The following is a 23,461-nucleotide window of genomic DNA, read 5'->3' on the forward strand; positions in this document are numbered from 1 at the left end:
TGCACCTGTGTAAGACCTCACAGCAGCAGCTTTGCTGTCTTCCAGATCCAGTTCTTCCAGCCCTGCTTGGCCTTCAGTCCATTATTTTCCTTTCTAAGCTCATCAGCCTCATTCTTTATCTCCCACCGTCTGGCTTTCTTCATTCTCCCACACCATGCTCAGACAGACGGTCTGGCTGCATTTCTCTCTGCTTAACTTCTGCTTACAAAACCCTCGGATCTGCTGCCTGCCCTTGGATCACAGACTGGCTTGGCTGGTGTACTGCTGATAAAGAGAACAAAGCAAAGACGCACAAAAAACTATTCTTTTTTTCCGTAGAATCCTAGAAGGTTTGGGTTGGAAGGGACCTTCAGGATCATCTCGTTCCAACCACCCTGCCATGGGCAGGGTCACCTTCCACTAGACCAGGTTTCTCCCAAATCCTATCCAACCTGGCCCTGAACACTTGCAGGGATGGGGAATCCACTTCTTGTGGGGAATCCACAACTTCTGTAGGCAACAAACAACTTCTGTTTTCCATGGTGATGGATTTAGCTCTCTCTTACATTTAGGAGTGACTTTTGAACAGTCACCTTTTCCTTGATGGCATCCCTGATGCTTCTTTTTGCCCCTTCCTCCAGAAATAAATCCCATGTTTGAAAGAGAACGATTATATCAGTGCTACATATGAAAAATACACTCTTTCACAACTATATACCTTGTTATACATGTATATATACATCATAAACCAGCACAACCACTTATGTTACAACATTCCAATCACTCCAGGTATGGATTTGTGGCTTCACAGCCACAAATTACTGTGGGCACTGCACAGGGCAGAGAAAACTCCCCAAAAATAACCCGTCCCGATGCCACCACCCATTTTGGAGGCCAAGATATTTTAATGTGAGGGGGTTCTGAGGGGCTACGAGGGAGATAGGAGGAGCTGTGAGGGAGCTCTGAGGGGGATATGAAAGGCTGTGAGTGGGATACGAGCGGACTATGAGGGGCTGTGAGGGGGAAATCCTTAATAAAACAGGAATAACGCTTTCCACGTCTTTTTTCACGCTCCGGGGGCCGGACTCCCCTCACAGGGGTGGGGGGGGGGGCGGTTCGGCCGCTCCAAGCCCTCCCCGCGGCCGCGGCGCGCGGCGCTCCCTGCGCAGGCGCAGAGCCAGAGGCGCGCAGGGCGCCGCGCATGCGCACCGAGCGCGCGGGGGTTGCCGTGGAGACGCGTCCGCGGGGCCGGGCCCGGAGCGCCGCCGCCGCCGCCGCCGCCATGAGCTCAGGGCCGGAGCCGGGGCCGCGGACACGGCCGGGGACAGGGACAGGGCCCGGGATCGGACCCGGGATCGGACCCGGGCCGGGGCTGCCCTTCCTCCCCGGCTGCTCCATCAAGGACCCCACGGTGAGCGCGCCCGCCCACTGTACCCCTGCCGTACCCCCTTCCCACGGGAGTCCCCCGGCAGCAAGGTGGGCTGGCCTAGCAGGTGTCCCTCTGAGAGGTGCCCTCAGAATGGGCCTCTGCACCTCCCCACAGCCGCTCCAGGTGGTAGCTGGTACCCCCTGAAGACACTCTCTGGGAATCTGGTACTCCCTCAGACATTCCTCTGAATCCACGGGAGACTTGGGACCCCTAAACTCGGCAGTATTCGTAGAATTGTGGAATAGTTTTGGCTAGAAGACAAATGGTTTGGGTTAGAAGACCTTAAAGACCATCTCATTACACCCCCTGCCATGGGCAGGGACACCTACCACTAGCCCAGGTTGCTCCAAGCCCTGTCCAACCTGGCCTTGGACACTTCCAGGGATCCAGGGGCAGCCACAGCTTCTCTGGGCACCCTGTGCCAGATCCTCCCCACCCTCACAGCCAACAATTCCTTCCCAATATCTCATCTATCCCTGTCCTCTGGCACTGGGAAGCCATTCCCTGTGTCTGGTCCCTCCATGCCTTTTCCCAAGTCCCTCTCCAGCTCTCCTGGAGCCCCTTTAGGCCCTGGAAGGGGCTCTGAGGTTTCCCTGGATCCTTCTCTTCTCCAGGTGAACACCCCCAGCTCCCCCAGCCTGGCTCCAGAGCAGAGGGGCTCCAGCTCTTGAAGCATCTCCATGGTTTCCTCTGGACTCGCTCCAATGGATCCATGCATTTCTTGTGTTTTGGGTGGGTCCAGACCTGAATGCAGCACTGAAGGTGGGGTTTCACAAGAGCAGAGTAAGGGGAGAGACAGTTCCTCCAGGGAACATGTTACCCCCTGAACCCACCCCGAGGGAACCTTGTATCCTCTAACTCCCCCAAGACACCTGGTACCTCCTGAATTCCCCAGATATCCCTGAGACAACTTGATGTCCTTTGAACCCGTGTCCTGGAAACTTCAAACTCACCAGACCCTGGTACCCTGGCCATGACTCCCAAAGAACCTGGTGCTCTGTAAACTCACTTGATGCTCCCCAGCAGAGTTAATATCCATTAAACTCTCCCCCAGGGACTTGGTGTTTCCCAAAGCCACCAAATACCTGCTGGACTCACTTCTGGGGGATCTGATTGCTCTGTACCTATCTGGTATCCCCTGATCCCACCCACAGCAGACCTGGTACTCCCTAAATTCTTCCAGTGTTATTGAACATTGCAATCTGTTCCCAAGGGACCAAGTATCCCTAAATCAACCTTCAAGGACACTTGGTGCTTTTAGTTTTCTCCCCAAGGAATCCATTATATCATGTACCCATCTTATAACCCTGAATTTGTCCTGATAGCTTTGGAGAGAAAGACACACACACCCCTGCTCCCCCTCATTTGTGAGCCTCATTTGAAAGTCCAAAAGCTTTTTCCATAACTGCAGAACTACTATCTGCAAACTCACCCCTTTGGATATCCAGTTCCCCTGAATCCATCCAATAATTCCCCCACTGGTTCATGAGATACCCCAAGGGAAATCCCCAAACTCACTTTACAGTCCTGAAACCTGATTCCCTCAGGAAAACTGCTGTTTCTCTGAACCATCTGAGTTTTCCCAAAGCAAAGTGTTCTGCACCTTCAACTCATTCTCATACCGTCCTGAACCGAGTTCCTTAAACTCACCTGATATCTCCTCAACTGGATATACACAGGAGAAGCAATATTGATCAAACCTGGAGCATTCCTCCACTAGGAATTAATCCCCTAAATCAACCCAATATAATTATTTCTTGGACATAATTTATCTGTTAGATAGAAACACCTCGAAGTCACCAGTCTCATTACAATCAACACCTTCCTGATACCCCTTCCTCCAAAGCTCTGATACTTTCAAAACTGCTCTCCTGGTGTTGCCTGGAGAACCGAATCCATGACAGTCTAGGTCTGGAACCTGATAATGTGATGGGAGAACTGGTATCCCACCACAGAACTGGTACCACCACAGCTTCCAGGATCATCTCCAGGGAGTGACACACTCTTAGCTGCTCCCAGGTTCCCTGGAAGAAGAAGTTTCATCCTTATCCTCTGCACCTGATACCTAAATGAGGAAGCAGCCTCTCCTTTTCCCCATCCAATGGTCCAGGCGCTAAGGACCTGATAACCCCAAATCCTCCCAATGTCCTCTTGAGGAAGTGGTACCACAGAGAACCGATGCTTCCATTTATTTCTCTGACATACTAAAACAATCCCATGAAAAGCCAAAAAAGGGGTTGTTTCATGCCTGCTTTGGGCACACTAGGGATTTACAGCCTCCCTGGAGAGCATCTTTAACAGAAAACATTCCTGGCTGCATTCAGCTCCATACGTAAAAATTACTTGTCACAGAATCATGGAATGGTTTGGATTGGAAGGGACCTTAAAGATCATCTTGTTCCACCCCCCTGCCAGGGGCAGGGACACTTTCCATACACCAGGTTGCTCCAAGCCCCATCCAACCTGGCCTAAATCAGTGACAAATGAGTTCTCCAATAGTAAATAGAGTAAATTACTCATAACAGACAATCATGCAGTAATAAAGGTTATCTCAGAGTTATTATCAGATAATAATATTTCCTTGAAATAATTTATAACATCTTGGAAATCTGCAAGTTTCCACTCTATAAAATTGGCATCACAATACTTGTTTTCTCTGTATATGCTGAGAAGTTCTGAACAAAACCTCTGTTCAAATAAAGTGTTGTTACTGCTTATTGCTTACGGGACAGGGGAACAGACACTGGAAGAGGGAATGGTGCTCGTGTGAAGTGTTACAGACTTGGCAAAAAGAAGGACTTAATTCAGTGGAATTTCTTCAGATAAACACTGGCAGCAACTGAGATTAGGAGTTTACATTCTGGGCTTTCCTTTTTAAATTTGCATTGGTCACCTGGTCCCATGAGGTGTTATCTGGCATCCAGGCTCACTTTGTGAGAGCTTATCCACTCTTGAGCCTTATGAAGCAATGAGGTGCTTTCTTTAGGCAAATGTGGGCTCTTAAAAGCTTGTACACTTCTGACAAACACTGATACTCCTCAAATTAAAGACAAACTTCCTGGTTTTTCTTGAATATGTTTCCCACAGCTTTCCCTTGGTATTTATTTAACAGAAGGAAGTGACAGTTCTGGGGCAGTTTATAAGATGTTCTGCTAACATGTCTTCAGACAAATCTTGTTTTCAACTGTTTTCCTCCATTGCAAGATCTACAGTAGCAATGTAAATAGAAAACGGGGAATTATGTGGAATTCAAGTGGGGCCTTGAAGGTATAAATATGATTAGAGGCTTAACCATGAGGGGCGAGGGAGGGGGTGGAGAAGAAGCAATTTGCTCTCAGAGTGCAGGTGAGGTACCACGTGTGGTGGAGCTTGCACCAAGTGGAGTAGTTTGATGTCACTCAAGTCTGACCCTGCTCTTCAGTGGTGAAGAACAGGACTTGCTGACAGAGATCGGGTCCTGTTCATGGCTCTGATCGAATGCAACCCTGAGAGAAGGACTTGGGGCTGCTGATGGGTGAGAGGCTGGGACCCAGAAACCCCCCACCATGTGCTGGGCTGATCCCCCAGTGTGGGCAGCAGGAGAGGGGGCGATTCTGCCCCTCTGCCCTGCTCAGGTGAGACTCCACCTGCAGAGCTGCCTCCAGCCCTGGGGTCCAACAGCAGAAGGACGTGGAGCTGCTGGAGCAAATCCAGAGGAGGCTCCGGAGATGCTCCAAGGGCTGGAGCCCCTCTGCTCTGGAGCCACGCTGGGAGAGCTGGGGGTGTTCACCTGGAGAGGAGAAGGATCCAGGGAGACCTCAGAGCCTCTTCCAGAGCCTAAAGAGGCTCCATGAAAGATGGGACAAACTTTTTAGCAGGGCCTGTAGCAATAGGACAAGGGATGATGGTTTTAAACTCAAAGAGGCTTAACTTAGATTAGATACAAGGAAGAAGTTTTTTACAAAGTGTGGTGAGGCCCTGGCACAGGGTGCCCAGAGAAGTTGTGGCTGCTTCATCCCTGCAAGTGTCCAAGGCCAGGTTGGACAGGGCTTGGAGCAACCTGGTCTAGTGGAAGGTGTCCCTGCCCATGGCAGAGGGTGGAACAAGATAATCTTTAATGTCCTTTCCAACCCAAACTGTTGTATGATTCTATGACTGTGCAGAGAGGTGATAAAACAACTGATGCACTTTTGTACATTTCATAACTGCAGTTCTGTGAGCATGACATGCCTTGATTTAACCCAGCAAAGAAAATCCTATATCATGCCCAGGGGAGAATTAAGAAAATAGATAACAATGGAACACACAGAGGGTGCACAACAGTCAAGGCAGCACCATAAGGCAGTAACTGAGGTCCCATGGTGCTCTGTACTGCTGACAAGCAGGGTAGGGAACAAAGAGCTGGTGAGATAAATACCAGGGCAGATAAAGTGCTAACACACTGTTCTAGGCATTGAATATGGTGGCAGTCAGGAAATTCAGTGATTTAAGTTCTTCCGGAGTCTGTGGCAGCGCGAGGGTCTGAGTTCACTCTCGTGTGTCATACATCCACCACACACTGTTTTTCTACTTCCTCAATCTAAGTGCAAAATGTGATTTTAAATAACTGCTGCAGTAGTTTATAATAAAATGCTGGGCATGTGTGGGGGGGGAGACATTCTTGATATTGCACTCTCTTACTGGGTTATTTTTGTGCTTCCAGTAGCTGTATCTACTAAATTCATGCAGTATTTTGATAGCTGGATTTCCTTCCAACAGAAAACATCTTTTCATCGGTCGCAGACACTGGGCTTCAAAAATGGATATGCCTTTTCCCGGCTGCCAAGAGAGGGGGTTGGCGGGGACACACTCTTTGCAAATCAGCTCTCTCAAGATGAATTAGATGATTTATGCACCAAGGGATCCACACTGACCTATGGGCAAGTCAGGAGGTCTGCACCTTCCAGCTTCACTCCAGCATTCGTGGCTTATGACAAAAAGGTATAAAGAAGCTGATTCCAGGAATATCACTGGCCAAATTCGGAGACATAAACAGCTCCAGGGTTCACGGGACTGCGTTACAGCAGTTTTCAGATGCCAGTGCCCTTAGTCAGAGACAGCTGAATCCCAGACTGAAAGAGGCTTTCTTTGCTCGGGAGGAGGATTATAATACGTAAACGATGTAAGACATTCCCTGCAAGTTACACTCGAGCATTTCCAGCAGGCTTTGGAAAAGAGGTTTGATTAGCTCTGGAAAGCTCCAGTTTATAAGAGAACCCTGGCAGCCTCTTTGACTGTGGTCCATCTGACTGTGTTGGTCACCACAGCGTGTCACAGCCTGAACTGCTCCATTAGTGCTTCCCGTGTTACATCTTGGTGATCGTATCAGACTGGGAGGCGGCTCTGTGTCTGCTCCGAGCAGTCCTGAGCTGACCCTTGGTTTTCAGGGTGCCAGAGTCCCAGACTGCAACCCGCAGCCGTGGATGGAGCAGCTGCTGCAGTGGGAGCTGCAGGGCTGGGGAGCTCAGCATGTGCAGGCTGCGCACGCTGCCAGCCCTGCCAGAGCCGTCTGCAGCCAGCCAGCCCTCGGCTCGTCTGTCACACAGGCTGGGGAACAGATGTGCTCTGTTAATTACTGAGGCTGTTCCTTCAGAGTAATGTAGATGTTGCTGTTTAATCTGTCGGGTTCTTCCCTGCCCCTTCCTTCAAGCTGCAGGAGCAGCAGGGGCCCCAGTGCTGCTGGGGATGTCTCAGTCCCTTGTGGGGCACTTTGCTGACTGGTAGGAACTTGCTGGCTTTATCATCCCTTAATTATCCAGGCCTCTGGGCTGATGTAGGCTGGGTATGCAAGGCCTGATTGGCCACCTACACCTTCTTAGGAGCATTGAATGATCTTGGAGGGAATATTCCTCCTACTTCTGCCAAGCAGAGGGACTGGTTGATTAGTTCCCTTGTTTCCCCAGCACAATTCAGCTTTTGCTGTCAGTGCTGAATAGATGTGCCTTCACATCATGGAAAGGTTTGGTTTGGAAGGGACCTTAAAGATCATCTTGTTCCAGCCTCCCTGTCTGGCAGGGACACCTTCCAGTAGACCAGGTTGCTCAGGGCCCCTCCAGCCTGGCCTTAAAATAATGACCTATTCAGATTTTAAAATCCTCAGATGTGGTTGAACTCTTTACTAAAATCTCTTGATAACTTCCCTCAATCAGGACTGTAAAGCTGACACATAAAGAGCCATGTGTGTCAGTAAAGTAGATTACTGCCAGCAGCCAAGCACCTGGCTGTATGTGAAACAGCAGGTGATCAATAAGTAGGGAAAAGGCTGTATTTTTACACTTGTCTCATGCACACCAAATTTGCAAAAGGCACATCTTAATAAAAGCCCTCCTGGTGCCTCTGCTGTCACTCACAGATTAGGCCACTGTTGTCTTTGAAGATTTTGTAGAATCTAATCCAGTAATTTTACACCATCAAAGAAAATTACAAATAAATTTTTGGCCTTGATAGACTAATCACAGTGTTCAGTTTGTTTCTTTCTCTCTCCATTTGTTTTATTGTCCCTTGGGCAGGTTTTGAAGTTCGATGCTTACTTCCAGGAGGAAGTTGCTATCTCTGCAGAGGAGCATTACCGGATCCGCCAAGTGGGCATCTACTACTACCTGGAAGATGACAGCATGTGTGTCATTGAGCCTAAGGTGAAGAACTCGGGTCTGGTTCAAGGCAAACTCATGAGACGCCACCGGGTGCCCAAGAATGAGCAGGGGGATTATTACCACTGGAAGGATCTGAACCTGGGCATCGACCTCACCATGTATGGCAGGACCTACCGCCTGGTCAACTGCGACTCCTTCACCAAGGTGTGTTGTGGGGAGAACACTGACAGAAAGACTCCTGGGAATCACAGGATTTTAATTACCTGTTAGAGTGCAGCAGTTCGCAGCTGTAGCTTTTGTGATATAGGTGCTTGCAGTCTTTCATTTTGCTTTTTGTGTAGTTTTCTTTCTTCAGGCCAGCGGGGAGTTCAGGGTATGACATCTGCTGAGGGCAAGTTAACTGCTCAGTGTTTTTGCTCCAGGACTGCTGGGAGTTTATCCTTTGTCCTCAGGACTTTTTTTTACAATACAAATTCTAAGTTTATGTCTGGCCAGTTTAACTGCTTAGAGTCCAGATGAAACATTGTTCATACATGAGAGGGAAATTAGTGATCCTGACTCTTTTCTGATTTAATATTCCTCCATTAAGAACAGTGGAAGGGAATAAATACAAGCAGTAACTCTGCGCACATGCAGTCAAGCCATGATCCATGGGTTGAGAATCATGGTATGAACTGACCTTTCTAAGAGAGCTTACTCATTGCCTACTTTTCTATTTCTGGCTATTTTTGTGCCAGTAAATGAGATAATAACAATCCAATTACAAGAAATAAGAATCACCAGTACACTGGTATCCTGCTAGATCGTCCCCAGTATAATCTCAGCCCTGGTCAGCTCCTATTCTTCCAGGCCAGGGAACCATTCCCAATAGGTGAGTTACATGCAGTCAACCTGTCCTGGAGGCTGGGAGAGTTTACACCCAGGCTTTTCCTTGCCAGTTGGCCTCAGTGCCCAGGAATGTTCCCAAGCATGTATAATATATTGGTATAAATGTGGCTGTGGGACCAGCTCTGTTGGAACTGGATAACTGTTAAAGTCAGTTCACATCAAATGAAGAGCTGGTCCTCATGTTAATATTGATGGAAAACATGGAATGAGCTATGTGGGTCTACATCTCAAGACCAACAGTCTGTTTATCAGTTATTGACATCTTCTAGACCATAAAATAGTGAGTCTGAAAGTGTGAACCTGCTTTGTGAGTCTCCCGAGGGATCTCATATTCCTGTGGGAGATGTTTGCATGGGTGCTTCCTGGGCTGAATGGTTTCATGGGCCACTTCCCAAAGCTAAAAAGGGAACAAGTCTCTTGACTTCAGAGGTTGTTTTGGGTGACTGATACAAGTCCACGAGTAACACCCTGGATTTTGTTCATCATCCAAGGTAAGCAAAAAATCCCTTTGTAAACAAGTAGATTGCACCTTTTCTGTGGGAAAAGTACTCCTGAAAGATGGAATGAAGCTGCCACTGACACATATCCTCGTGCCTGAAGGGTCTTGGTGTGCCTGGTGTGGGTGACACTAACTTACTGTCTGACACAGACCTAAGTTCTTGCAAATTCAGGCTGACTACATCTGTGTTTATACACCAATTTAATCTTTTTCATTTACATAAAAGAGATAACTGACAGTTATCTTCCATTTAAAGCCCTAAGGCCAAGGAGAACTGTGCTCAAGTAACATCTGAGTTAGGATGTTGAGGACAGGACTACTCTGACTAATTGAAGGGTAAGCAAAGCCAAGAAGCAGCTTAAACAAATACATTTATCATCTGCTGTATTTTGCTGTTGCAGTAGAGTTCTCTGTGAGGAATGAACTTGCAGCATTCTGACCTCACTCATTGCAGCCCACTTGTAACCTCTAGTCACCTCTTACCTTCAGAACTCCTGGCAGCACTAACACCTCAGATGGCCTTCCTAGGTGTTCCTGGAGAGCCAAGGAATTGAAGTGAACCCTCCAGAGGAAATGGTTTTGGATCCTTACACAGAACAGCGTCGGACACCTGTGCAAAAACCCATCGTGCCCGCAGGTCCCGACCCCTTCAGGCAGTTTCTGACCTATGACACAAAGGTGAGAGAGCTGGGGATTACCCAAATTATTGTATAATTACCCACATCATACTGGTAAGGCACCTTCAGTCCTGTGTCCTGGTCTGGGCCCTTCACTTTAGGAAAGACATTGAGGGGCTGGAGCATGTCCAGGGAAGGGAACAGAGCTGGGGATGGGGCTGGAGCACCAGGAGTGGCTGAGGGAGCTGGGGAAGGGGTTCAGCCTGGAGAAAAGGAGGCTCAGGGGGGACCTTGTGGCTCTGCACAAGTCCCTGACAGGAGGGGGCAGCCTGGGGGGGTCAGTATCTTCTCCCAGGCAACCGGCAAAAGGACTGGAAATGGCCTCAAGTTCTGCAAGGGAAGGTTTAGGTTGAATTAGGAAGAATTTGTCCACAGAAAGGGTGATTAGGCATTGGAAGGGGCTGCCCAGGGAGGTGGTGGGGTCACCATCCCTGGAGGTGTCCAAGGAATGACTGGATGTGGCACTCAGTGCTCTGGGCTGGGTGACAAGGTGGGGGTCAGTCAGAGGTTGGACTCAGTAATCTTCCAACCTAAAAGATCCTGTGATTACAGTGAATATGTGCTATTGAAACCCAGGTCCTGTGAGTGCCTGCAACCTCACTCATTCTAAATCATCTCAGTCTGCTGAACAGACTCCAGATTTGCTTCTTTCTTGGCATTAGTGAGAAACAAAACCTTTTATGTTTTTTTTCTGGGCTTTGTGCTTCGTAAGCAGCTCCTCTTTGGATTGCAGAGCCTGTGCTCAATATCATCCATTGCTCTCTTGCTTTCTGCTGGGATGAGATAAGACACCTGCCTCTGGAATTTAGCAGCTAGATGCAGTTCTGTTAGGAATGGTCTTGCTGCATCCACTCCTCTCCTACACCAAAATATTGATTCCAGGTGCCAGAGCAGAAAATTTCAGACAAACACAAATGCCCCTTGCTCTAACTAAATTCTCCCTGTGTCTCTCCTGCCTCTTCAGGAGCTGAACCTTGGGGAACTCCTGAGCATCTCGGTGTGATGAGTTTGATTTCTGTGGCATCAAAAGATGATTCTGATCCATGTTTGCTTATTTTTTCTCCACCCCAGGTGCTTCGCTTCTATGCCATATGGGATGACACCAACTGTGCCTTTGGTGATCACCATCCTTGTGTCATCCATTACTTCTTGGCAGATGACACAGTGGAGGTTCGGGAAGTCCACAGGAGAAATGATGGGAGAGACCCATTCCCGGTACTGATGAGACGCCAGCGCTTGCCCAAAATCTTTGTGGACAAGAACAGTAAGTTTAGATTGACACATCTGTCTGTGCTAAAGTGTCATTTCATGGACAAAAAAAAGTTATTTAACTGATCACTAAATTCTTTATCGTTTGGGAAACAGCGGCAGGACAGCAGTGCCAACATCTCCCTGGAGCTATTTATACACCTTGCTTTTATATCCCTTTTCACTAGGAAATATTAACATCTCCCTGATTAATTTATTTTCCCTTCTGCTCCCTTGTTCTTAGAGAACTTCCCAAGCTGTGTGCTGGAGATCACTGACCACGAGGTACAAGAGTGGTACTCACCTAAAGATTTTGCTGTTGGCAAAAGTGTCACCCTCCTTGGACGCACCTTCTTAATCTATGATTGTGACAAGTTCACGCAGGACTTTTATCGCGAAAAATATGGCATCACAGACTTCCAGCCAGTGGATGTGAATAAGAAACCAATTGAAAAAGCTCCACAGGTACTGCAAACAATTTCTCAAATGAAGGGAGGAAAGGAAGCAGCTGGTGTAAGCTCTCAGCTTAGTAAGAACCTGTGGGAAACAAGTTCAGCTTAAAGAAAAAAGTAATTTGAAAAAGACAAGGCAAGAATGGCCATAATCAATATAAGAATGGCTGCTCTTATACTACAGAACTCTCCCTCACTCTCCAGAACAGTGTTGCCAAGTCCAAACTGCCTGCTGGGGATGGTCACAGCCCTTGCTGTGTTACCTCCCAAAATGAGCCCAGGAATGCTTTGGAGTTGTGGCTTAGACGACAGACATGATGGGGATTAGGCTACCAGTGTAACCATTGATAGCTGAGTTCCTGTGCACAGGAATGTTTAGTTGTAACTAGATGATTTTAAGGTCCTTCTCAACCCAAGCTATTCTATGATTCTTTAACAGAGCCATAGCCTCTTTATTCAGAGAAATTACCTGGTTTTCTGAGTTTCAGACTTCCTTAATCCTCTTATATTTTCATGAAGTCCAACACATGGCCAGGCTGGTATCATCTCTACTGGGCAGGATGTCACAGCTCTTGCTACCTGGTGGCAGAATATTTCCTTCCAAATCTGATGCGCTTTGATAAGTCTTGTAAACTTTGTCTTGTTCATGGTTGATACCTCCTCTGGACGCAGGTAATTCCTCCCTATAATGGTTTTGGCATCCCTGAAGACTCTCTTCAGAACTGTCTCAGTCTGTTTCCAAAGCCTCCACGGAAAGATATCATTAAGATGCTGGAGAATAACCTCAAGATCCTGCGGTACCAGGTGGCCCTGGTAAGTGCTTTCCTTGGTGGAACAGTGCCAGGAGGATGGGAGGAGCAGCCTGCCCAGACAAGGCTGTTGGCAAATTCTCCTTTGTGCCAGTGAGACAAGAGCGGTCCCTGAGCCAACACAAGTGTCCCTGGGGGGATGCCGTGGGGTTATTGTGTGCTTGCTGTGACAATTGGCACCTCACAAAACTAGAAGAAAGAAAACAAGGCCAGAAAGTACAAACCAGACCTGCTACAAACCCACAGCCATTTATGGAAAAACTCCCTCTGCCGCTGCTACATGACAGATGGCCCTGACTGAAGCACTGGGCACTGTGCCTGCCTGCCACCACTGCCACTAGCCAGGGCCTGATGTCTCTGCTGCTGGCTCCAGCACCTGTCCTTCTCCAGGCTGGTCCTGGATGCAGCAGCCAGCAAGCAGCTGTCCTAGCAGAGCAGCCAAGTGTCAGTGTAGAAGGTGGAAAATCCACAGAAATGGTGTTTTCCACCCACAACAGCACCCAGGCCCTGGCCTTTGTGCCAGCTTTCCAGCTGGTTTATGCAAGGAGCCTCTGGCACATCCAGCAGCAGCGATGGCATTTCCTGTGCTGCCTGGTGCCTGCCCTCTCCAAACATTCCAGGTGAATAAGGGCTGGTTTATTTTCCCTATTGTGCAGGAGTTCCCTAAAGGTCACAGCTGAGGAGTTAAGATCCACTTAGCTTTAAACTAAGTAAGTAAACCCACTGGTGTGTCAGGGGAGTGACTTCCTGTGACTAAGAGCTGAAGCAGCACCAGCCTCTCTCAGGCACTCAGCATAATGAAAAATGTAATTTTAAATCTGAATTTTACAGCCACTCCGGGATGAATCATTCCATATAGGATATTCCTTTCTCTTGGATTACTCAGGCTGTGGAAACACTGAATATATTTGGTAACTTCAGCCCAGATTCTGCTTCAGTGGCTTGAGTAAAGCGAGTAACCTTTGAAATTCCGATCCTTAGTGCTGTCTAGGGCTTTGTGACATTATTTCAGCACACCAAGTGCTTTGTTTAGTCACCTATTAAAAAAATCTCTGGGCTCTGGGTGCTTATGAGTGGGTTACTAGGTACTCCTAAGTACCCCAGGAAAAGAAAACCTGGTTCAAATGCTCTGTTCCAAACCCACTACCTTTCCTCTAGGAATCACCAGTGCCTGAGGACAAAAACCGTCGTTTCATCCTCTCTTATTTCCTCTCTGATGACACGATTGGCATCTATGAACCTCCAGTCAGAAACTCTGGCATCCCTGGAGGGAAATACTTGAAAAGAACCAGAGTTACCAAGCCAGGGTCTACTCCTGAGAATCCCATATACTATGAGCCCTCTGACTTCACCATTGGTTCTACAGTTGAAGGTAAAATCCAGCCTGGATTTATAACTCTCTGCTCTGAGATGTCATTTATTGCACGGACAGTGTGTATCCCCTCACTTGAAAGATCTGCTGCTTCTGGGTCTCATCACATTTGAGTTTCCAGATCAGCAGCTGGTGTACATTGATACAACTTTGTTACTGTCAATGTCTGAACCTTTGAATCAGTGAAACAAGTAGCAGAGCTGGCTCAAAGCTGAGCCCAGCCACAGGGAAGGAATCCTGCTTCCTCCTGGGTGAAGAAATCACTTTAACCCATGCTAAAACACAGGTAACACTACTTCTTTAATGCTTCTTCCCCAGTGTTTGGCCACAGGTTTGTCATCACTGACGCTGATGAATATGTGCTGAATTATTTGGAGAGAAATGCAGAGAGTTTCCCTGCAGCAACACTGCAATCCATAAGGGACCATTTCCACCCACGGCAGGTGGTAGTGGAGACTGCCAGCAGGTAGGCTACAAAAAAAGGGGGTGGTGGGGCTGAATAAGACTCAGGATTGACTGCTAACACATTTTCACCACCCTCCCTGGGCTCCAGCCTCCTGCTCTGCTGGTGGTTCAGCTCCAAGAGGCTGTGTTTGGCACATTCAGAGGGTGTGAAATGTGTAAAGTAAAATGTTGTGGCTGCTGCTGGCCCCAAAACCTCGTGGGACAGCTCTGGCTCAGCAGCAGAGGCAGAGAAGTGGTCACAGCACCAAGCCTGAGTTCAAGAAGTGTTTGGACTTTCAGCCAATCACAGAATCACAAAATGGTTTGGGTTGGAAGGACTTTAAAGATCATCTCATTCCAGCCCCTGCCATGAGCAGGAGCACCTTCCACCAGACCAGATTGCTCCAAGCCCTGTCCAACCTGATCTTAAACACTTCCAGGGATGGGGGACACATCTTTTCCCAAGAGGCATCAGTTCACTGTAACAGATGCTGCCAACTTGAGCTGCTGGATGGTTACAGGTTCAGCAGGTGGTGGGGGGAGTCTTTTTTTGGGCATTTGTTCCTTCTTTGCTTATCAGCTCATCAGAGCCTAGACCACATCCTCCTTTTTAGCTGTCTGGACCCAGTTTGTGTGATGCAGTAACAACCCTGTTACCTCAGAACATGGTTTGGAAGCACTTATGTCATGGCTCTGGTTGAAAGTCAAGTTTCCCACAGTTTCTGACACTGTGGAGCACACAAGGAAATGCTCCTTGTTCACACAAGTGTCACAGCCAGACTGCCAGAATGAGTTTTTACATGAAATTCTGTTATTCCTTCCTTCTGCAGTGGCTTCCCCAAGAAGGACCTGGATGATTTAATTGTAGAGGTTCAGAAAGAGCTGAAGCTCCACCACGAGCCCTTCAACACCAGGAAGTTTCACGAGGCATTTCATCATTTTGACACAGAAGGCTCTGGCTTCCTGGATAAAACAAGATTTTTAAATGTTTGTGACAGGTTCCATGTGCCAACCAGCACCATTCTTCTTAAAAAGGTCAGATGGAGGGGAGGGCTGCTGTTCATGTGGAATTCCCCTCCCATAGCTCTTCCAAAAGATCTCTAAAAACCAACCCTAACCAGCTGCTCTAGCCTACAAAGGGGAATAACTTCAAGAAAAGAGCAAGAGAGGCCCAGTTCAGAAAAATTTCTGAGCCTGTGTCTTAGAGGAGATAATAATTGCTGTCCTCTAAGGAAAGGGAAGAGATGTTATCCAGGTTGCCCCCTGTGTTTGGCTGCACTGTTATGTGTGAGAATTCCTGCTGGTTCAGGTCTTGGATGAGTAGAAGAGGTTGTATATCATGATAAAGGTCAGGAATCATGATAGAGATCAGGGACAGGGTCCTGCAGAGCTTGGAGTGTCTGTGATGGCTTAAGCACAGCTGGGATTGAGTAGAGGTGACATAAAACAATAATAATAATAATAATAATCAAAAGATAAGTTAGAATCATAAGCCCCTGGCTAACGCTTGCTGGGCACTATGAACAACAAACAGCACATGGAGATCGCAGTCTGCACAGCAGAAAATGTGAGGGAAACTGAGGGAAAAATTCCTGCAGTGAGGATGGAGGAGGATCCTTTCAGGAATTTGACTGGCAAGGATGTTTCCTCAGCATCATATGACTGGCAGTAGATCAGTGGCCAGTAAAGGGGGACTCAGACTTTAGAGAAATCTCAAATGCAGAGGGAGTATTTCCTTGGCTAAAATAAAAACTTTTCTAAAGCAGCCAACTGCGAGCATCACAGCCATGGTTAGAAAGGTGCAGGGGCAGGGGGTTTGTGTCTCAGAATGTGGGATGAATGAAGGCCCTGACCAGCACCCAGGGCTTTGCTGTACCAGAGTTCATCAGAGCTCACTCTGCCCTGAGGAATTTACGGAGTGGTGACAGTCCCTGTCCACTCTGAGAATGGGAGAGAAGTAACATTCCTAAAATTATGTGGAGAACCTGTGACAGTTGAAGCTAAACTCCCAAGTTTGAGCCCCAGTCTAGGACCTATGCACTAAAAACATCCATCTTCTCTCCTGAAATCTTAATCCCAGTGTTCCCAGAGTCCTGGGAAGCGTGGCAGGGCTATAAATTAAACATAGGGCAGAGAGTTCACTGCTTGGAGAGGAGCACAGCTGTCAGTCACAGGGCAAACCCCAGTGAATCTGTCTCCAGGCGACAAGGGGAAGAAGAATCCTTTCAAGGAATTTTGATATTAGACCTTTTCCATCTCGCTGGGTGTCAGAAGGAGATTAGTTATGCAATTAAAGAAACAAAAGCCTTCTTTCTTCCCCTGAAGCACACAAAGGCTGTGGCTCTGTAACACAATGCAGGGTCAGGCACGGGACACCAGAACTGGTTCATTAGTGGGGCTGTCACCGAGCTCAATTATCTGTGTCTCCCCTTTATGCCATGTGTGCACAGCAGAGTGACACCAGGGGACAGTAACTGTTCACATACACTGCCCCCACCCCACTTTTGGGCAGGGATTTCTGCAAGATTTCCTGTGCCCATCTCAGTCTGTGGCCATGCTTTGTATTTTTGTGGCTCTCTTGCCACTCTGGTGAGGCCCAGAAGGAAATCAGGATTGAACTCAAACATTAAAACTCTTCTCCTTGCATAGATTAGTGTGATCTATAGGCATTCAGGGTTGGACTTGAACCTTTAGAGCATCAAGTTGAACCCTTAAATAGTTGGACTCGATGATCTAAAGGTTGGACTTGATGATCTTGCAGGTCTTTTCCACCCTTAATGGTTCTATAATTCTAAGTTTACCTGTGATTCAGGACTACCAGGATGGGGGAATCCACATGGGGGAATCAGATCTCCTGCTCTGTCACACAAGGAGTACCTCTGAGCACTCTCCCCCAAAAACAACCCCAATTTTGCAGCTTTTTCCAACTCTTTATGGTGTTTGCTGTGTTTTTTGTCCCCACAGCTGATTGACTACTGTTCCTGTGGAGAAGACAAGGTAAACTACCGTGACTTCCTTCTAGCCTTCCCTAGTAATCTTTTCCCAGAAGCTGAAGGACAGGACCAGCAATTGAATTCTCAGCTGACTTGAAGACGTTGTACTTCAAAAAGGATGTTCCTGTTTTCACTCTTGCTTCACTCTCTCACCCTTTCACAGACCCAGCTAATTCCGCCCTCACTTTAACTTTTTTTCCCTTCCTAACTTCTCCCTGCCCTTTTACCCACCACAAAACTCAATCTCACAACTGCTGGATGTTGAAATGAAATTTAAAGGAGGAAAAAAAATAATTCTGAGAACCAAAGTCAGGTTCTTCTGTTGTTTTCTCAACCTTTTAGTGCAGTACTTTAAAGAGCTCAAGCTCTCTGGAGCCTGGAGTGAAAACCACGCCAGGTTTCTCTCAGATGGGCCTTTCACCTTCAAGTAGTGAGGACTGCCAATTTAAATTGTTATTAAAATTGCAATAAAAATGTAGTTGCTATAAAAGTGTTAAAAAGTCTGTTTTAAATAGAATGGTGGAATAGCTAAGTGGGGGGGAAACCCACAAAGTGTGATTCTAGGTCTACTCAAAATCAGGTGGCGAGTTCAGTTACCTGGAGGTAACAGGGGTCTGGGCACAAACCTGCTGACAGCAGCTCTGCATTTTTTAACAAAAAGTTAAAGGGGGAATGGTTTTAGGACTGAGATCCCATCTAAACCCACCTTACCCACTTGTCATCTCACCTGACAGGTCTCCAAGGAAAAGGGAACACAGGCAGTTGGCATAGCAATGAAGTTATGACACTCGTGCTCCTCTCAGAGCCACATTACTCATCTCCCCATGAAGGTAACGTGGCAGGAGCCTTCTCACCCCAAGTGACACCTGCCAGGTGTTGCCATGGAGCACTTACAAAAGGCAGCTGTCATGCACACAGAGAACAAAGCTCTTTGGAACAAAATGCTGCTTTAAGTCAGCTTTTGTGCTGTGAATTCCCACTTCCCCTCAGACAGCTGAGAGTCTCCATGTGCCAGCTCCCTCCTGTCTCCCTTTGTGTGGAAAGGTCACTGCTCTTCCCTTCTGGGCCTGTTTTCTGCTGCTGCTCACCCTGACCAAGGATCACTCCAGGGATCTCTGGTCCACCTCGGATTTCAAGAGACCAAGAACTTACAGATGAAATTACTGGAGCTGTAGAAAGTCAGAAACTATTTTCTGCACAGGCTACAAAACCATAACCTAACCCTCAGCCAAGTGATGTTGTGTGCCTGGGGCCAGCTGCACAAAATACACAATATAGCTCACCAAAAATATGTGCCTAAACCACATCAGATAAATCATCTCCTGCAAAAACCCTTATCCTCCACTCCCTCTGATGAAAGCAGCCACAAATAATGAACTCTGGAGCAGCTGCCCATGCTGTGGACATGGGAAATATGGGAAGATGAACCCCAGCTGCAAGGGTTTGGGGTGACAGGACAAGGGGGAATGGCTTTAAACTGAAAGAGAGTAGATTTAGATTGAATAGTGGGGGAAAAAAAACCTTCTCTGTGAGGGTGGTGAGGCCCTGGCACAGGTTGCCCAGAGAAGCTGTGGCTGCCCCTGGATCCCTGGAAGTGTCCAAGGCCAGGCTGGACGGGGCTTGGTGCAAGCTGGGATAGTGGAAGGTGTCCCTGCCACATGCACAGCTTAGCAATAATAAAGGATCAGTGGAAAGAGCACTGGAAGAATCTATGCCTTTTATTTATTTATTTCAGAAAAATACTTCTGCTGAGTTTATCACAAGTCACTGAATAACGAACAACAACAAACAAAATCCATACAAAAACTGAAGTGACAGGAAGAATGAAACAACCGGGAAAAAATACCAGAGACTAATTCCCCCCACCCCCTCCAAAATCAAGAAATTTGCACTAAAGCATAAATATGGAAGAACAGAAATTCTCCTCGAGTTCCTTTGCTGAAGTTTGATCAGTTGAGTTCAACATTTTCGAGGAAAAACCTGCACACCTCTGCCTGGCTTTTCCAACAGCCGTTCTTCCCAGAAAAACTCCACATGCAGCCCCAAGGACGAGGAACATACTTCACTGCTGGGCATGAAAAGTACTAAACCAACCTTTCATGCCCCATGAAATTTCCTGGAAGGCTGCAAACCAAGCCCCATCATCTCCATCCACTGTTGACACAATTTGGGGTCCATCTACCAAAGGCAAGAGGCTGAGGCTGCTGTAAACCCCCAGGCACTGCAGCCAAGGCAGGGTGGTTCCAAGCTTCCAGAGTCTTCCTTGGAGGCAAGGAAGAGACATCCCAGAGTGGCCACTCTTCCCTCCTACCAGGAAGCCTACCAAAAATACCTTTTAAAACAGTTAGTTGAGGGTAAGGGGACCTACAGGAGACTGGAACTTGGCTACTGCTAACCCAAACATGATGAGTAAGAAGAATCCTAAACAACAACAACAACAAGAAGACAAAACGCGACTGTAATGCCCCATAACGTAAGAGTCACTCAAAAACTGTATGTGAAATGCTACATCTGTTCTTCCTCCACCCCTTTCTCTTCCCAAGCCCATTCTCCAACTACCTAAGACAAGAGAGAACCAAGTGCTGGTATTTCACAGCTCTTCTAGGCTAGGACAGGAAAACACTACACTTCACCCCAAAAACCACAGGCTACTAATTCCTGACCTCCTTAGGTTGGATAATGGATGCAGACTACTAAAGCACCTCAAGCCCATGGGAAAGGGTGCAAGGAATCGTGTCCCACTGGAAGTTTGGGATAATCTCCATCACTTTCTGCACTGTGGTGGACAAGAGCTCCTGTTCAGGGCTGGATCTTGGTGTTGGATTAAAGGCTGGACTTTGATGAGTTTGGAGGTGTTTTCCAACCTCACCCAACAATTCCATGGTGTTTTCTGCAGATGACACAGGGCTTGACAAGATGGGGCATGAGAAGAGTATCCACTAAGGGGAAGTGAGCTCATGGCATTTCATAGGCAGAGTGGCCAAGGACCAGTAAGGGCTTGCAATGAAAATGCTCCAAGAAAAAGCTCTTTGGGCTGAAAAGAAGGCTGGATCTGCTGAGAAATGACACAGACACAGGAGCAGTTACTGCGGGCTTGCAGCCCAGGGATTGTGCTCGCACTACAACACAGAGATAGGAGCCCATGGCAGCCCCTCTGATGGAGAGGGGATTGCAAACCTCCAGGATGACAGTGGATATCACCTCACAACAAAGGCTCAGCTCAAAAAAAACCCAACCTGCCAGGTTTGGGTCTAACAGAAGGATGGGGATTTCTGAGGACTAAATATAGGGAGGGAAAAAAAAAAAAGCCCCATCATCTATAGGTTTAAAAAACCATAAAAAGAACACGTGGAAATGCTTCAAAAACAAATGTCCCTTCTCCTGGTAGCTCTATCAAAAAGTAAACGAAAAACATGTAAATGTAGCATATGTTGTACAGACATAGTAACGAGGGAGAGCATTCAGCTACTGCTGTAGTGCAGAGAGGCTACAACATAAGGCACTTGGGATACAAAGCATCACCAGCTACTGTACGACGAGACAGGATTGTGCAAGTGGAAAAGCTGCCTGAAGCCAAGCAGGCAGGAGGAGGAATCATTCAGCAGCCGGGTTCTTGGGGGGCTCTATGTGTCACCTGTTAACAGAGTCAGCAGCTCGGCTGCTGCGAGGCACCGGTGCTGCAGAAGGAAAGGCCTGGCTGAGGCTCTGGGGAGGTGTCAGCCAGCAGTCAGTCCTGGAGGGCACTGGCAGGGGATGGGAAGAGGTAGGAGAAAGGAAAACCCTCTCACGCTAGACCTTTTCCGTGTCTTCCCAACATAAAGCTCTTTTCCCCCCGATCACACTGCACCACGGGTCCTGTCGCTGCCTCTGAGCCAAAAAAGTGATTTATCCTCCACGCACAGGCTACAAGGAGCAATGGCAAGGTACCACCAAGGGCTCTGCTCCAGCCTCCTTCCCCAGCTCCCCTGAAAAAAGGGAAAGCCCTCTCCTGCCAGTATCTCTCAGACACTCAGGCCTTGTGGGAATTGAGGAACAAGTGCAATTTGACCAACTGTCCTCATATCCCTGCACGTTTTCTCCCTCCAGCGCCTCCTCAATGAGGGGGAGGAAAGGACAAAAGACACTCAGATAAATGGGAAAAAACCCAACTCAACTCAAAGAGGGGCAGAAAATCAACTGTCACCCGTTCCTCAAAACACGACTGGCGCGAAGGACAACAGCACCCGCCTCAAGCTGGAATTGCACTCGGAGAGAGCCGGAGTTCAGCTGCCTGAAGGGCTGAGCAGGGGGCACAGCAAGGATCAATCCTGGACTGCACATGGAAGAGCACCCCAGCTCCCCCCAGCTCGGTGTCCCTCTCCTCACCCAGCCAAGGGAACACACCACGAGTCCCCTGTTCCTGCCATGGCGAAGCAGAACTAAAGCTACGGCCGACTTTGCTGCACAAGAGGCACCAACAGCAAAGCCCAGCTCAGGAACCGCCCCAGAGGACAGTGTGGGGACAGAGGTGCCACTACTGCTCACCTGCCAAACCTAGCCTGAAGTGTGGCACCCCAAAAAGAAGCCTAGTGAGATGGCACTGACCCACAAAACCCCAAGCAGATGCTGCTCCCCAGCAGAGTCAGCGAGGGATCAAGCCGGTGGGATCTGGCTTTCCACAAAATCTCCTGCCAGCACGTGGAGGTGGCAGCAGGCAGGAGCGAGAGGGGAAAGTGGTCTGCAGCAACAGATGGCCTCTGAGGTAGATTTGAGACAACTCCATCTGCCAACAGCTACGCGTCACAAGCCAGGCTTTTCCTAAAATGCAAGCTGCTCCTTGCAGCCCCGGCCTCCTTCCCCTTCCTTCCCTGTCATCTCGTTCACAGCTCAGAAAGGGATGAAGGGGCTAGGATTTTTGGAAGAAACCCTGGATTTGATAGCACCTTGGGTGGATACAAGCACTGTATCCTTTGGAAACGAAGAGTGAAGCTGGTGGCTGCCAATGGCACGGCTGGACTGGTACGGAAGGGACGAGGAAGGCTGAGGTGACAGCACAAGGGGCACAGTCCCACTGATGCCAAAACCCTTTGCAGCAGCCAGTTTGCCACCTGGATGTGGTCACGAGCCCCAAGAACATCAGGTCCACGAGGCACAGACAAGCTGGCAAAGGGCCTGGGCTGACAGGAGCCAGGCCAGCACTCAGAGCGGGGCAGGACTCAAGGATTCACATGGACCTGAGGATGCTGCTGCCCCACAACAAAACACTGAGAGCTGCAGAGCCCTGGGCTCAGCTCTTGTGGCTGAGAGGCCCAAGAACAACCATGGGGCCGCCAAGAGAAACCCAGCTGGGGCAAGCAAAGGCTGGGAGGTGGACCTTCCATATGAAGAGGGAAGTTCTCCCCCTTCCCGGCTGCCCAGCTCTCCAAAATTCTCAAAACCAGGGTTCAGAAAACCCCAGAGGTTAACCAGAGGTCCACCATGAGACAAGACAGGGTTGAGCTTCCTCCATCACACCCTGGTCTCTCTTTGCAGCATCACCATCCTGCTGAGCGCTGGCCAGGTGTGCCCCATCTCGCCTGAGAGCACCCCTGAGCCTCAGATCTCACAGCCCCAGCACACTCCCCCAGGAACCTGATCCCATAACACACATTTGGTGCCTTCAAGCTGTCCTGGCCCTGTCCCAGGGACTAGGGAAAGCACCATGAAGAGAGGGGAGGAACATGCTGTAGGAGAAAAAAGGATTGTTTGGAACCATCTATGATACATTTGTAACCATTAACCAAAATAACCTAACACTAAAATAGGAAAAAAAAAAAAAAAAATTGGTTTACAACCAAACAGAGGAAGGCAAAAACCAGGAGGGCTGGAAAAGGTTCCTATGAGGGGGATGGGAGAAGGGGAACGGGGCCTTTTTGGTTTTATTGCAAACGGTTCACGAGAGCAAGAAAGAAAGGGAGGAGAGTGAGAGACACCTTGGGAAGATGATTCCGAGCCTTTCAAGATGCTGCTCCTGAGGAGCAGGAGGAGGGGCTGCTCAGTCCTGGTCTCTCGCCCTCCTCCCCAGGAGACAACCCTCAGCTT

General features: G+C 48.3%; 1 protein-coding gene across 1 annotated transcript; it reads left to right on the forward strand.

The window, feature by feature from the left end:
• Positions 1 to 1,180: 1,180 nt before the first annotated feature.
• Positions 1,181 to 17,498, forward strand: EFHC1 (EF-hand domain containing 1; the record flags this gene model as incomplete). The annotated part of the gene is made up of 11 exons (XM_082276789.1): positions 1,181 to 1,390; positions 6,146 to 6,367; positions 7,936 to 8,223; positions 9,935 to 10,084; positions 11,155 to 11,347; positions 11,576 to 11,796; positions 12,456 to 12,596; positions 13,751 to 13,964; positions 14,283 to 14,430; positions 15,239 to 15,443; positions 17,373 to 17,498. The coding sequence occupies 11 exons, from the start codon at positions 1,181 to 1,183 to the stop codon at positions 17,496 to 17,498; spliced, it is 2,118 nt and encodes a 705-aa protein (XP_082132915.1).
• Between the last annotated feature and the right edge of the window lie 5,963 nt (positions 17,499 to 23,461).

This window comes from Coloeus monedula, assembly GCF_965178545.1.
Source record: "Coloeus monedula genome assembly, chromosome: 2".
NCBI lineage: Eukaryota > Metazoa > Chordata > Aves > Passeriformes > Corvidae > Coloeus > Coloeus monedula.